Source organism: Myotis myotis, unplaced genomic scaffold, assembly GCF_014108235.1.
Source record: "Myotis myotis isolate mMyoMyo1 unplaced genomic scaffold, mMyoMyo1.p scaffold_m19_p_20, whole genome shotgun sequence".
In the NCBI taxonomy this organism is placed as follows: domain Eukaryota; kingdom Metazoa; phylum Chordata; class Mammalia; order Chiroptera; family Vespertilionidae; genus Myotis; species Myotis myotis.
The window spans coordinates 278,816-293,083 of record NW_023416325.1 but is presented as its reverse complement, the minus strand read 5'-3'; the positions used below and the strand labels follow the sequence as shown (position 1 = coordinate 293,083).

The 14,268-nt window shown below is 50.1% G+C and overlaps 2 protein-coding genes across 13 annotated transcripts in view; one reads left to right on the top strand and one right to left on the bottom strand.

The window, feature by feature from the left end:
* EIF4ENIF1 (eukaryotic translation initiation factor 4E nuclear import factor 1) overlaps positions 1-5,772 on the bottom strand; it is a 33,322-nt gene extending 27,550 nt beyond the window's left edge. For 7 of the 10 annotated variants that reach the window (XM_036353160.1, XM_036353168.1, XM_036353166.1 and 4 more), the window contains exons 1-2: positions 5,625-5,772; positions 4,595-4,720 (exon numbers count right to left, since the gene is read on the bottom strand). In XM_036353160.1, the coding sequence (XP_036209053.1) occupies positions 4,595-4,690 (96 nt within the window). In that variant the 5' untranslated portion in view covers positions 4,691-4,720; positions 5,625-5,772. Of the gene's footprint in view, positions 1-4,594; positions 4,721-4,835; positions 4,981-5,216; positions 5,303-5,350; positions 5,492-5,624 lie in introns of those variants that run through there. The other 3 variants (XM_036353162.1, XM_036353163.1, XM_036353164.1) reach the window with 3 other exon arrangements.
* Positions 5,773-9,126: 3,354 nt separating this feature from the next.
* Positions 9,127-14,268, top strand: part of SFI1 (SFI1 centrin binding protein) — a 41,502-nt gene continuing 36,360 nt past the window's right edge. For 2 of the 3 annotated variants that reach the window (XM_036353158.1, XM_036353157.1), the window contains exons 1-2: positions 9,141-9,280; positions 13,469-13,630. In XM_036353158.1, coding sequence (XP_036209051.1) covers positions 9,210-9,280; positions 13,469-13,630 — 233 coding nt within the window. In that variant the 5' untranslated portion in view covers positions 9,141-9,209. Of the gene's footprint in view, positions 9,281-10,405; positions 10,541-13,468; positions 13,631-14,268 lie in introns of all 3 variants that reach the window. The other variant, XM_036353159.1, reaches the window with a different exon arrangement.

The following is a 14,268-nucleotide window of genomic DNA, read 5'->3' as shown; positions in this document are numbered from 1 at the left end:
TTGAGTGCACAGTCTGATGCTTTAAGCCACACCAGCCAGGGCTCCTTTCTTCCTTACTATTTATTTATTTTAGAGAGAGGGGGGATAGGAGAGGAAAAGAGAGTGAGACAGACAGACAGTCAGACACATATCAACTTGCTGTTTCACCCACCTATGCATTCATTGGTTGATTCTTGTATGTGTCCTGACCAGGGATTGAATCTGCAACCTTGGTGTATCAGGACAACATTGTAACCAACTGAGCTACCCGGCCAGGGCTATCATGACTTTCATACCATAATTCTGCTTTCTCCAATATAAACAGGCACCCCTATTTTTACATTAGCTTAAGAGTTTGCAACTAGCCCTAACCGGTTTGGCTCAGCGGACAGAGCGTCGGCCTGCGGACTGAAGGGTCCCAGGTTCGATTCCGGTCAAAGGCATGTACCTAGGTTGTGGGCACATCCCCAGTGGGGGGTATGCAGGAGGCAGCTGAATCGATGTTTCTCTCTCATCGATGTTTCTAACTCTGTATTCCTCTTCCTCTCCCTTCCTCTCTGTAAAAAATCAATAAAATATATTAAAAAAAAGAGTTTGCAACTAAGTGTGCCACTGAAATGCCACCTGTTAAAGATTACTATTCAATTCAGTTTTTGAGAGAAACCTATAGCCATACTTTGAGTAGCTAGACTTTAGTATTCCTTGAACAACCCTGACGTTATCAAACGAGATCTATGTACAAGAAAAACCAACCATCTGACTACTGATTTCAACTTAGGGTTTAAATCACAGTTACTGTTTTCTTCTCAGAAGCTTGCTGACTTCAAGTCTTGCACCTGATTTTCTCCAAGAAGGCTAGGAGGTTACTCAAACCAGTCCACTTGGGTTGTTTTATTAATGATTTTAAAGCAAAGACATAAACATGGCTGCACCACTGTCACCAATTGCCCACCAGCCACAAATGAGGGGGCCTCTTTTAAAGATCCCTTACAGACACTGATGGCTAAAATGGTGCCAATTCTCAACAAGTCAAGGCAATGAAGATCACACATGAAATTAAGCTCAGATAATCCAACACCTACTTTTTAGATTTCACATGCATGAACACTGATCAGTGTCAAGATGAATGCTCTGTATAAGTACTGCGCGCTAACCGACTGCGCCACTGGAGCTCCAAGATGAATGTTCTGTGTCCTCTGTTTTTATTTCCTGTCCCCTGGCAGGAGGCAGCATTTAATGAGTTGGTGGGAAGATAAAGAGCAAAGGAGGAATAGCACTAAGTATGTACACTCTATGGTCTAAGATCAGTCTGTTCACTTGAAGAAAAAACACATGGATCTGAATAACGGGACAGTCCAAAGCATTTCTATTTTGTATTTCAAGCAGAAGATGATATCACTAATAGAATAGCCAGTGCTGCACCTCAAGAACTGGTAAATAAGGGCCTCTGATGAAGGTAAGAAAAAGCTGAATGGCTCCCAAAGTTTCTTCACTAATACACATCACTATCTCCTCTGTTTCCTAAACCAATGGTTCTCAAACTAGAATCAGAGTCAGAACTCCCTGAAAGACTTGTTAAATGCTGATGACTAGGCCTTATCCCTAGACTTTGATTCAATACCTTTGGGATGGGACTTGAGACTTTATATTTCTAACAAGTTACCAGATAATGCTAAATGCTAGTTCAAAGACCACACGGTGAGAACCACTGTCTAAACCAGCGGTTGCCAACCTTTCGGACCTCACAGACCACCAGTTGGTGACCGATGGTCTAAAACACTTTTAATCCATGACTTTGAGGTGAGACCCACACTATAACCTCCAAAAGTCTCTCAACATAATCCAATCAACTTATAAATGCACATTTAAATACTACGGAAACACAGCTTTTGATCTCAGTAATCTGACCTGGCAAAATGGACCTCTATCAGTTTATAAATTAAGGGCTCAAACCCCTCAGGACAACAGGTGCATTTGAAAAATCCACTTATAACCATCCCCATTAATCATCACTGAGACTTAAGGGTAGGTCTGAAAGTACCCAGTGTGAGTCTGAATTGAGTTCCTGAGATGTTTACGGAAGCACAATGGACACCAACTGAACCAGGAGGAGTAACAATGCATCTGAGTTGCCTGACAACATCAACACCACGTATTGGGTTGTTCAAGGAATACTAAAGCCTAGCTACTCAAAGTGTGGTCAGTGGACCAGCAGTTTTTAACTTGGGACCTGGTTAAGAAACTGAATTTTCAAGCCCATCTCTGACCTAACATTCAGAATCACACTTTACAAGGTGATCCCCGGACACAAGGAAACTCTGGTATGTTACCCTTAAAAGCACTTAGCCAAACATCTGGACCCCTTACCTTCATGGGGAAAAAAAGCCCTCAAATTCTGAACAGACTATTGTTATCCCATAAAAACAACTGAATGCTAAACTACGAAGGGTCAAAGGTTAAGAAGCCTCTTATCTGGCCAATGTGTTTTATATTTTTTTGACCTTGTAGTAAAATTCCCACATTTACAAAAGTTTTCACAAAATATATCACTTATGGTCCTGACTGGTTTGGCTCAGTGCATAGAGTGTCGGCCTGCAGACTGAAATGTCCCAGGTTTGATTCCAGTCAAGGGCATGTACCTTGGTTGTGGGCACATCCCTAGTAGGAGGGTGTGCAGGAGGCAGCTGATCGATGTTTCTCTCTCATCGATGTTCCTAACTCTCTATTCCTCTCCCTTCCTCTCTGTAAAAAATCAATGAAATATATTTAAAAAAATATATATATATACATATATATATATATATATATATATATATATATATATATCACTTATGAAAATCACTGAGGACAGTTTCCTTCTACTGCTTCTAAACTTTCTAGTGCATGAACTTGAAGTGGCAGAAGTATTACTAAATGCTTTACTTATTCCAATTGTTTGATCTCTGTATGCTGATAAAGAATAGGCGAGCTCAAATACTATTCCAGTTGTGGGACTAACAGACCATTTACTATGGTACTCAGAACTCAGGATTGCTTTAAGCTTTCTTCAAAAGAAGAAAGGCTTAGTTTGCCTCAAGTCTCACATAAAATTACTAGTGCTGAGTAACATATATAAGAAAGCACTACCCTAACTTTGCCTAAACACAATCCTGAAAGTGCCATTAACTAAATGCTCTTGAATGGAATGGGAAGTAAGCCTATTTTCAACTAAATTTGGTAGAGAAGACTATTACATCTAAGCCCCACTGTCACTCACTTAAAAAATGCTTTTCTTAACCATTTTAGGTACAGAGTTTTGAGGTTGGACTATAAAAAATGGGCTATTATGAGCTTTTTATTCTTTACTGTAGACATACATACGCTCTATCCCAAGAGAAACCAATAATAACTTTCTAAAAATGACTTAACCATCAAGATGGATAAACATTAAGATGAAATACACATGCCAGCCTCAGGTCAGCCTGTGGAAGTGTCAGTGCTCTACCATTAGACTACCAGTCAGAACTTCATTCAAAAAGTTCTGGCAGAGTTGAAATCACAGAAGCTTATAAAAGTTTCCCTTCATTTAATAAGCTTTTCTCCATTCACAATTCACCTGTCAACATTTTAGGTAATGAATTTAAGTTGTGAACACTACTCAACAAGCACCCTCAGGTTTGAGGAGAACTACACTGGGGAAGACCAAACCTGGACGAAGTAAAATGCTATCTATCAACTCTCACTGTTACGCCAACACGGACTGCAGTAAGACAGCAATTAACCAAGAACTCTTTTGCACTTGAACACACTTATCGGTATCCTAGCAAGCCAGGGACAATACCACCTCCAAGACCTGACTGGGTCCATAGTAAGAAAGTATAGATATGGACCCGACTAGGACATAATCCTTTCTGTCAACAGTCCCAAGCACATTTTATATACTCCAGCCCACTACATCGCACACAGCTCACTCAGTCCTGTCAGCCTCTTCAGAAACATTCAGCAACTGACAAGATCCTGTGGGAAACAATAGCCTCAATAAAAATACCCCACCCCTCCCACCCCTGGCAAAAGCAGATCTCTAGATGAGTTTAAAATCACGAGTTTTCAGCTAGGGGAAATATAATTGAAGTCTTACTTCTGTGAGTCCATATTCAATCTGTGACAGGAACTAAAAAAAAAATTGAAAATCTGGTGATTCTAGCCAAGCACCTAGAATGCACCCAAGAGCATTCCTTTGGGGTGTTCACCTCTTAAGAAAACATCAAAACACAGGACACTGCTTTTGTGAGGCATCTCAGAGATGCAGTTCTTACAGCATCTAAGCCAACAACATACCAGCTCTTACAGAATGTGTGTGCCAACGTATGCTGGTCCACAAATTCATGTGGGATCCGAGCCAACACTCCTCTCACCGGAAAGCTACCGAGAAGCAAAATCTACTGCAAACTCTGGGGATTCACTCTTTCAGAAAAAAAGTTCAAAGCGATGCGTTACGAACTCTAGTTAACATTTAGTCCATAGAGTGAATGGAATGTCACTACCACTTTCGATAACACCAATGAAATACCTACACAATGTTACCAACCTCCCCGCCTTTACGAAGAAACACTATTTCATTAGTAACAAAGCCTACTTTTGTATAGCGATGGGGGGCTCTGAAGGCCAGTTGCTTCTTCAAGTCAAGGAAAGCATCTCCATTTTCTATGTCACCCGCACTTCTCCTATCCATGGCTCCTCCCGGGTCTACGATTCTTTGCACCTGGAAGATAAAGGAGCACAAAACTGTCTCTGAGAACAGCACATTTGCAGAAGTCTTGACTGTTTCAGAAACTGGAACTTTTCCCTCTTAAAATGACTACCATTAAGACACAAACCTTCACCCAACAACTGTGCTCTAAACCAGAGCCCCGTCGGAAACGGCACCCCTGGTACTGGGTTATCTCTTCTAGTAAATAAACATCCAAAGGGCGAGAACAGCAGGGGCAGGTGCCCAGGTCAGGGGACAGCCTTTCAGCTGCTTTACTCAAAAAAGGAACCAAGATCAGCGGCTGCCACCCATGGAGACCGGTCGCGGCGCAGCGGGGAAGTTTCCCGGACTGGGGGCAGGTAGGGCAGTGGTTGGGGCCGGAGAGACGGGAAGTCGGGCTGTCGTCAAGTGCCTGTCACTTGCCAATGGACGGCGCCAGCTGCCCCTCGTTACCCGCGGCCAGGGACCGGGGACGGAGCCCGAGCGCCCCTCGCCCCGCCAGCCGCACCTGTGGCCATGCCAGGCGAGCGCCGGCCGCGGCTCCGAAACTCGGCTTCCCCCGGCCGCGACCCCAACCCCCGGCCTCTCGCGCAGGCCCCGGCCAGCGGCCTCCTTCGGAGGAAGGGCGGGGGCTGTACTCACGAGAGGAGGCGGGCCGGAGGGAACGGGGAGACCGAACCCCCTGGCCCGGGCGCTCCGAGCTGGAGCCGGCGCAGGCCCGCCGCCGTCCGGCCCGGCGGCTCGGGCCCCACCAGCCCGTCCGCGGGCCGCCCCGCGGGCCCCGAGTCCCCGCCCGCCCCCCGCGCGCGCCCCGGCGTTCGCGCTAACGCACGCGACCCCGGGAGCAGCGCGCCCGCGCCCCTTCTCTGCGGGCCCCGGGGCGCGGCGCCCGGACCCCCCGCCCCCCGGCTCTTACTCGGTGCCTCCGCCGCCCGGAGGCCCTTCCCCTCGGCCGCGGCTCCCCGCTCCGCCGCCCGCGCGGGTCCCAGGGCTGCTCGGCGCGGCCTCCGCTCTCGCCCCCCCACCCGTCCGGGCTGTCTCTCCTCAGCCGCCGTAACCGCGGCCCAGCCCTCCGCCCTCCTCCCCGGCCCCCTCCCTCTTAATAACTCCCTCCACGCACCCGGGCGCCGGCGCCGCCTCCGCCGCCGCGAGCCCGGATGTGAGGTGGCCGCGGCGGTGCCGGGCCGAAAAGGGGGCCGTCGGGGCGCGCTGCCCGGGCGCCGGCGCCCGCGAGCGCTCGGAGGCGAGGAGGTGGCGACGGGGGATGGGGGTGGCGGCGGGGGCGAGGAGGCCGGGCCGGAGGGGGCATGAGTCCTCCCGGGTGCGCGCAGGCGGCCGTCGTGGGCAGCCCCCGGGACAACGCCGGGTTCCCACGCGCGCTTCGGGGCGGGGAGGAGCGGGACGGGCGGCGCTGGGAGCCCGCGACCCCCGCGGGGCTGCGCTCCTGGGGAGGCCGGGGCCCGCCGCCTGGGCCGCTGCGTTGGCACTGTCGTCGCCCGCGGAGAACCGGGGGGCTTAGGCGGCGGGCGAGCCTGGGGGTTCTGAGCCTGCGGGGTGTGGGCTCGAACCCCAGCTCTTCCCAGGGCTGTGAGCTGGGGCAGAGCGGCCCGCCTTGAGTTCCGCTCTTTTTAAAATGGTTTCTCTCTGTAGATTTCCGAGGAATAAGCGACGTTCCTGGCGGTTGTGTTGCAGGGCGAGCGCGCCGCGCTTGCTGTGGATGGGGCTGAAGGCGGCTGACAGGTTCTTGGAAGGGTGTTTCCCGCCCATCAGCCGCCGTCTGCCGGGAAGGGGAAGCGCGAGTGTGTTTGGGTGGAAATGGACGCCCAGCGCCGAGGCCCGAGTGCGGACACTCAGAAGGGGACACAGAAAAGCAAATATGACCTCCCTCCCGTGTGAAAAGGCCGGACGGGTCCCCTGTGAGCCTGCTCGGCAGGATTATCGCAGCTCCGGCGGCCGCCCAGGGTTTGTGTGGAATGACACATGGGTGTGGATGGCGTTTTTTTGTTTTTTTTTTAAGGGACCTACTTTCTTTGAGCTTAATTTTCCTGTGAAACCCAGGGACTGGACACTGGTCACTAAGTTTTCTTCTTATGAGTCTTGGCAACAGAGAAAACTGGGACGTAAACGTTTTTCTTTTCCTCTGTAATACGAAATAACAATGTGTTTCTCACAAATTCTATTTTCTCTGCAAGAGGCAGAGGGGAGCGTTTGCAAATGGGCCGAATTTGCCTCCCAGCCCTACCACACCCTACAGGCGGCGGAGAATTAGGCCGGTTACTCATTCTTAGCCTGGGTTTTCTCATCTGTAAAGTTGGGATGATGGTAACTCACTCACACCGCTGTTGTCGAGATTAAATAGGAGAAGGTGGGCAAAAGGCCTCATACAACCTTCATAAAGCTGCTGTGTGTGTGTGTTTTTAAGCCTATACAGAGACACGTTATAGGTGATCAAACAATGGTCGTTTTAATTATTATTTTAAAAAACCAAAATGTGTCCTGGCGGGTGTTGTACATTGGTTAGAGCGTTGGTAGTGAACCAAGGGTCTCAGGTTCCATTCTGGTCAAGGGGTCAAGGGCAGGTACCTGGGTTGCAGGTTAGATCCCCACCCCTTTTGGGGTGCATGAGCCAGGCAACCAATCAATGTGTCTCGCGTAGATGTTTTTCTCTCTTCCCCTCCTCCCTCTCGCCCTCTTGGGTCAATGCTCAACCACCCAGCGACACTGGCCGAGTAGTATCTACTTTTTAAGCTTGTAGTGGGAATTAGACATACTAAAAACACTGTTCCGGTTCTCGATTGCTGTGTAACAAACGACCCCAAATCTCAGTGGCTTCACTCCACATTTATTTTGCACTCCAATCTGCAATTTGGGTGGTTTTATCTGGGACAGCTGGTCTCTGCTCCATTGAGAATCAGCTGTGGTGGTGGGAGGCTGGGGGCTAGGATCACCTACCTAGTGGCTCACATGTTTGATGGTTGACGGTGGCTGTCAGCTGGTGCCATCGGAATTGGCCGAAACACTGACACATGGCCTTTCTCTGTGGCAAGATGGTGGCTGGATTCTGAGTCAGACAGTTGCTGAATTTCCTTTTCGAACCTAGCCTCAAGATCACTCAGTGCCTGTTGTGCCACTTTCTGTTCTTTAGCTAGGAGTCACCAGGACTGGCCCATGTTCAAGGGGAGGGGCCGTAGACTCCACCTTTATAAGGGAGGAGTGTTGGAAGACAGTGTGAGCGTATTTTAAAATTACCACAAGTCACACGTGTAATCTCAAGGCAGTTTACTGTGGTGACATTGGCTTGGCCTGGAGCTAATTTCCTAGGCCCTCGGGCTTATCCTAGTTAGGACGTACTCTTCCACTAGGCTCTTGAATGTCTTGTGGAACCTTGGTCTCACCTCTCTCTATGAGTCTCAATTTGTGCTTGTGAAAGAAGACAATTATTACCTAGAAATAAAAAGGTAGTAATTTACTAACGGGGGGCAACTGTAAACTACATTTACCTGTGCTTGCAAAAACTTGTCTCATTGTAGCATTTTATAAAAAATAAATGTACTTATTGAAAATGTATATACATACAGAAAAGTATACAAATTCTAAGGGCTCATCTCAATAAATTTTCACAAGGCAAACTCATGCAACCACAACCTGGATCAAGGAAAAAAAATATTTTTTCAAGAAGCTCTGCTCAGCCCTAACTGGGTGGGCTCAGTGGATAGAGTGTCAGCCTGTGGACTGAGGGGTCCTGAGTTCAATTCCGATCAAGGGCACATGCCTGGGTTGCTGCCTGGATCCCCAGTGGGGGTGTGCAAGAGGCAGCCGATGGATGATTCTTTCTCCTCATTGATGTTTCTGTCTCTCCCTTCCTCTCTGATATCAATAAAAATATATTTTAAAAAATTAACATGTAGAAAATAGGGCAAAAATGCAAATTACCTAATATTCTAATCCTGAGACACCCAACAATTTTTTTCCTCATGTTTTTAACGTAAAACCTTTCAAGCATTTAAATATATGATACTAGCTAGCTTTTGTTCTTTCCACCAGATATCTCATGTGCTTTCAAGCGATATTTTACAAAGCACAGGAGAAAAGCACGTAAAAATGTCTCTTACCCTTACCCACTCCGATTTTTAAAAGATGATCAAGAGTGGACCCCCAATTTAAAATTTTAACAACTAGCGCTTGTTAGTTTCTGAATCCTCCCCTTAAAATGTAGTTATCAGCCCGGGATAATTTTAATTAGGAGGTGGCAGAACGCCGCGCCCCCCACCCAGCCCAGACCGACAACCGCCCGGTCCACCCAGGTGCGCCCGGACAGTGCGAGGCTGCCGGAGGGGGGCGTGTCTCCTGACGCACTGCGGCTGCGCGAACTCCCGGGTCCCAGGCGCCGCGTCCCTCACGCACGCCGCGTCGCCTTGGAGACGTGGGCGGGGCCGGCACGAGATCCGCTCGCCGAGGCGCGGGAAGCGCAGAGCCTGCGTGGGCCGCGCGGGCGCCGGAAATGGGTGGGCGTCCGCCGGCTCCCGCCCGGACTCGCCTGAGGCGCTACTCGCGAGGGCTTGACTTCCTCAGGTACGAGGCCGGGTCTGAGGGCCCCCCCCCCCGCTTTTTTGAGGCTCAGCCTCTCGGGGCCGCTCCCAGCGGCCGGCGCGCGCCTGTCTCTCGGAAGTGGGCCGGGTGCCTCCTGAGGCAGCCTCGGCTTCCTCCCCGTCCCCCTCCTCCTCCTCCTCGGCTAGAAGTGCAGGTGACGCCGCCCACCCCCGGGGCCTGGTGGGGAGCGGAGGAGGCGAGGGAAGGGCGCGCAGGGCGGCCCCCGGAGCCTGTCCGTGCCCAGCGCGGCGCTCGCGTCGTTTTGGCGGCGGCTGCTCGTCAGCGTCGCGGAGCCGGGACCGGGCGCCGCCGCCTCCCGCGCGTCCCGTGCGTTGCAGGCATGTGCCTGGCCCCGCGTCCGTGCAAGGCTCGGATTGGGGTGTCCGTCCGTCCGTGTCCCCCTGCTGCGTAGCCGGCGAGGGGCGAGTGTAAGCACACCACAGGGCCCCCCTAAGCCCCCCGGGGCCACGTTGTGAGGGAGCCCCCCCCCCCTCAGGGCGAGGAGGGCTTCGCTTCAGCGGCTCGAGGCCCTCCGACCCCTCGTTGGCCTCCGCGCAGGTGCATGTCTTCGTGGCGTGAATGGTGCCGGGCGAGCACCTGTCCCCGCGGGGCCGCTCTCAGTGGTTCTCCACCTTCCTAACGCCGCGACCCTTTCATACAAGTCCTCATGCTCTGGTGACACCCGACCATAAACTTATTTCCGTGGCTATTTCATAACTGCAATGTTGCTACTGTTATGAGTCGTCACGGAAATATCTGATGTGCAGGATGGACTTTCCTTGCTCGCGACCCACAGGTTGAGAACCGCTGGTAGCTGGACACCGTGGGCCCTTGGTTTCTGCGTGGAAATGGCCGCCCCGGTCGGGGTCGTTGTGTTGAGAAGCCGGTGATGGATGTCCCGGCCAGCGTGGCCCCGCGGGCGGAGGGCGGAGGGGTGTCCGCGCCTCGGGAGGTTGCTGGTTCGGTTCCGGGCCCCGCACGTACCTGGGTCGCGGGTTCGTCCCCCGCCGGGGGTGCGCGGGGAGGCAGCCAAAGGCCGTTTCTCTGTTTCTCTCTCCTGTCCTCTCTCAAAAAGACACCCCCTCCTTTTCTTCTTTTTTCTTGTAGTTAGAAGAGAAAATAAAAGGCTTTGACTCATGAAGAATCTGCTCACTCAGAAGAGTGTATATCAAGCCGCTGGTTGAATTTCCATTAAAAAAAAAAAGAGATTAAGTGGAGAATGGAGAGGAAGGTTGGCTCCAGGTGAGTGATGTGACTTGACACACACACACACACACACACACACACACACACAGTCACTGAAGTGATGGCTCAGATAAAAGCCTGCACATATTTTGTGTGTGAAAATAGTATATGATTTTATTTTTAAAAGTTTTGTGCTCAATTCATGCACGGAGGATGTGATAGGAAGTTTGGGTAAGGATTTTTTTGTTGTTGTTGTTCATTTTTTTGGTTTCTCATCCACCGTGTAGAGTATAATGCACATTTCATACCTTACGTTACAGTCAAACCCTGTCCTGAGTGTGCGGCGTAGCCATCGTGAGAGTTTTGATTTTGATTCATTGCTGGAGAAAGGCCCTGCGGTGGGTGCTGGGGCCACCCCAGGGAATGGACAGCCTGGACCGTCCTCTGCCGGGCGGGACGGGGACGGGGACGGGGATGGGGACAGGACTCTGCCTTCGCGGGGCGTCCTGGAGAAGCAGCCTGACCCCCGGCAGCGAGGTGGCGGGGCTGGTGAAGGTCACGCTGGTTTCCTGCAGGCCGTGCCGTGAGGGAGGTGGCGGTGGGTGTCTCAGTGTGTCCTGGTCAGAGGAGGACTGGGCCGTAGCAAACGGACATTGAAGCAGGCCATGGGCTGGCCTTCGCCGCGTGCAGCCTGTCCCCCGCCCGAGGGCCGGCCGCCGGGAAGGAGTTCTGTAGGGGCCACCTGGATGCTTTATATCCTGGATGGTTGTAAAGGCTTTGGCCATTGAGAGGGGACTGGACTTTTCTTGCAGAAAGGGACCCGAATTAACAAGTATGTTGGTGAATCTGGAAGAGCTGTTAGAGCAGTGGTTCTCAGCCTGGGCTGCACATTAGAATCACCTGGGAATCTTTTTAAAATCCTGATTTCTAGGCCTCATCCTCCGGAAATTCTGTTTCTTTGTTGCTAATGTTGTGGCCCCACCCCATAGCAAAGAAACAGAATTTCCAGAGGATGAGGCCCAGAAATCAGGATTTTATTTTCTTTTATTTTTAAAAAATATATTTTATTGATTTTTTACAGAGAGGAAGGGAGAGGGATAGAGAGTTGGAAACATCGATGAGAGAGAAACATCGACCAGCGACCTCCTGCACGCGCCCTACTGGGGGTGTGTCTGCAACCAAGGTACCTGCCCTTGACTGGAATCGAACCTGGGACCTTTCAGTCTGTAGGCCGACGCTCTATCCACTGATCCAAACCGGTTAGGGCTAGAAATCAGGATTTTAAAAGGATTCCCAGGTGATTCTAATGTGCAGCCAAGGTTGAGAACCACTGTGCTAGAGCATCCAAAAAGCAGGAATGGCGGCTCCTTCCATTATTTTCCTTGAATTGGATGCTTAGCAGTTGAAAGGGGCAACCGTGTGTGTGTGTGTGTAGATAACTTTTTGAAACTACATTAACATCCTGTTCCTTATCAAACTAGCACCCACTTGTTTCTGTGGGGCCACCCCAGTGAATGAGACAGCCGGGGTCCATAGACGCTTGTGGCGTACAGATGGTTCACATGCCCCCGTCATTGTTTGAACACTTCTTTACCTTCTGATCTAAAAAGGTATTCCAGGCTCAGCTTGCATTTCCCTTGTTTCAGACCTGAAATCATATCTCCAAGGAGCCCTGGTTCCTTTTAGTAGGAAATGGCATTTTATAAACAGTGTTTAAGCTCTGTGTGTGCTCATTGTTAATGGACTATCATTGCTTCCAAGTATTTCCTGCAGGTAGAGTTCTGCCATACATTTCTTTCTTTCTTCCTCTCTTCCTCCCTCCCTTCCTTCCTTTTTTTAGAAAAGCAAGCAAGAATTTATTGACCTCAGCAAAAACATAGCACAGTGAAACAAGGACGGGCATAGGAGAAGCACCAGGAAAGCCTAGGGTGGGCTGCCTTAGCTCACTGGGAAGTCAGAGGCAGGTTCAAAGGGTTAGTTATCCCTGGACGAGCTGCAGCTGCCTATTGTTTGGAGCTAGGTTCAAGGAGTTAGCCCTGGACGAGCTGCAGCTGTCCATTGCTCCCCTGGCTGCAAGCCTCATGGGGTCCCTTAGCAGTGGTCGGCAAACTGCGGCCCCTTGAGTGTGGCTCTTCCACAAAACACCACGTGCGGGCGGGCACGTACAGTGCGATTGAAACTTCGTGGCCACACTCAAGGGGCCAAAGAGCCGCATGTGGCTCGCGAGCCGCAGTTTGCCGACCACTGCCTTAGAGGATAGGGGATACATGACGGGAGGGAGGGAGGAGAAAAGGGAGAAGAAAACGGTACAGGGCCGTACTCCCTGGAGGGAAGAGCACCTGCCACACATTTCTTAAAAATCATGAGTTCAGCCTTAGCCTGTTTGGCTCTGTGGATAGAGCGTCGGCCAGGGTCCGATTCTGGTCAAGGGCATGTGCCCGGGTTGTGGGCTCGATCCCCAGTGTGGGGCGTGCAGAAGGCAGCTGATTCATGATTCTCATCATTGATGTTTCTCTCTCCCCCCGCTTCCTCTCTGAAATCAATAAATATATATTAAAAACATTTAAAGAAATCATGAGTTCATCCCAATAATGTAACTTTTAATGTTTCTAAAGCAGGATTAAAAGTCAGAAATTTAGTGTTTAGTAAAATATGTGGTTTCATATTGTTGTAAAAGTCACATTATCTGAAAATCATTTCTAATTGCTTTCTATATAAAAGAATGTTTCTAGTTTATAAATGTTTACTCTTAAAATGACATTAAAATGTTAGGACTCATGACTCCAGGGTGCCCTGTACCTCTGCAGTCGATGCCTAGAGCCTGCAGGTATTTCTGTCAGAGATTGGGCTGCTTGGTGTCCTGGAAGCATAGTTATTATCTGTCTGTCTCAAAGAGTTTATTTAATTTCACTTAAACGTGTAAAGGTATTTGCAGCACATGCAGAGATAATTTGATTCTGATTCCCCTTACTCCTCAAATTTAAGGTCTTTTAGGGATGGTGCAGTTAAGAAATTTTATTCTCCAAAGATACTGTCCGACAAGAAGTCTTCTGCCTTCCCTGGGATCCGGAGTGCGATACCTCGTTCCGGCCATCCAGGGCACCACACTCGGACCCAAAGGGGTCGGTTAAAAGAATTGCGCATCAGGTGAGCATGCGAGTGGTCACCTGCCTGCAGTGGATTTCTCATTGTTTTCCCTTCTTGGTTAAAATAGAGGGACAAGCCCTGGCTGGTTTTGCTCAGTGGATAGAGTGTCGGCCTGGGGACTGAAGGGTCCTGGGTTTGATTCCGGTCAAGGGCACATGCCTGGATTGTGGGCTTGGTCCCCAGTGGGAGTCGTGCAGGAAGCAGCTGATCAATGATTCTCATCATTGATGTTTCAATCTCTCTCTCCCTCTTCCTCTCTGTAAATATAAATTTGAGTAAAAAAGAAATTGAGGGACGATTCTTATTCTCCTATCTCATTTAGTTGGACACCTTCATGCCTGCTTTTCATGACAGAATGTTCAGAAGAAATATTTAGGACTCAGCTGACATAAAACCTGTCATTGCGTGTTTTCATTCACGTTCTCTAGTTAGTACCCACAATGTGTAAGCTATAAAAGAAAAGTCTAAACATGGTCCAAGAAAAATGATTGTTTTCTATTCCTCTTCATTAGCGCCATCAAAGGCATCCATCCATTTCTGCATTCAGTGAAATGTACCTGTTGCCTCTTGCACGCTCCCCACTTTGCCAGTGTTACGTAGATGCTGAGCAATCCCAGGCGAAGAAGGCATTCCTGGTC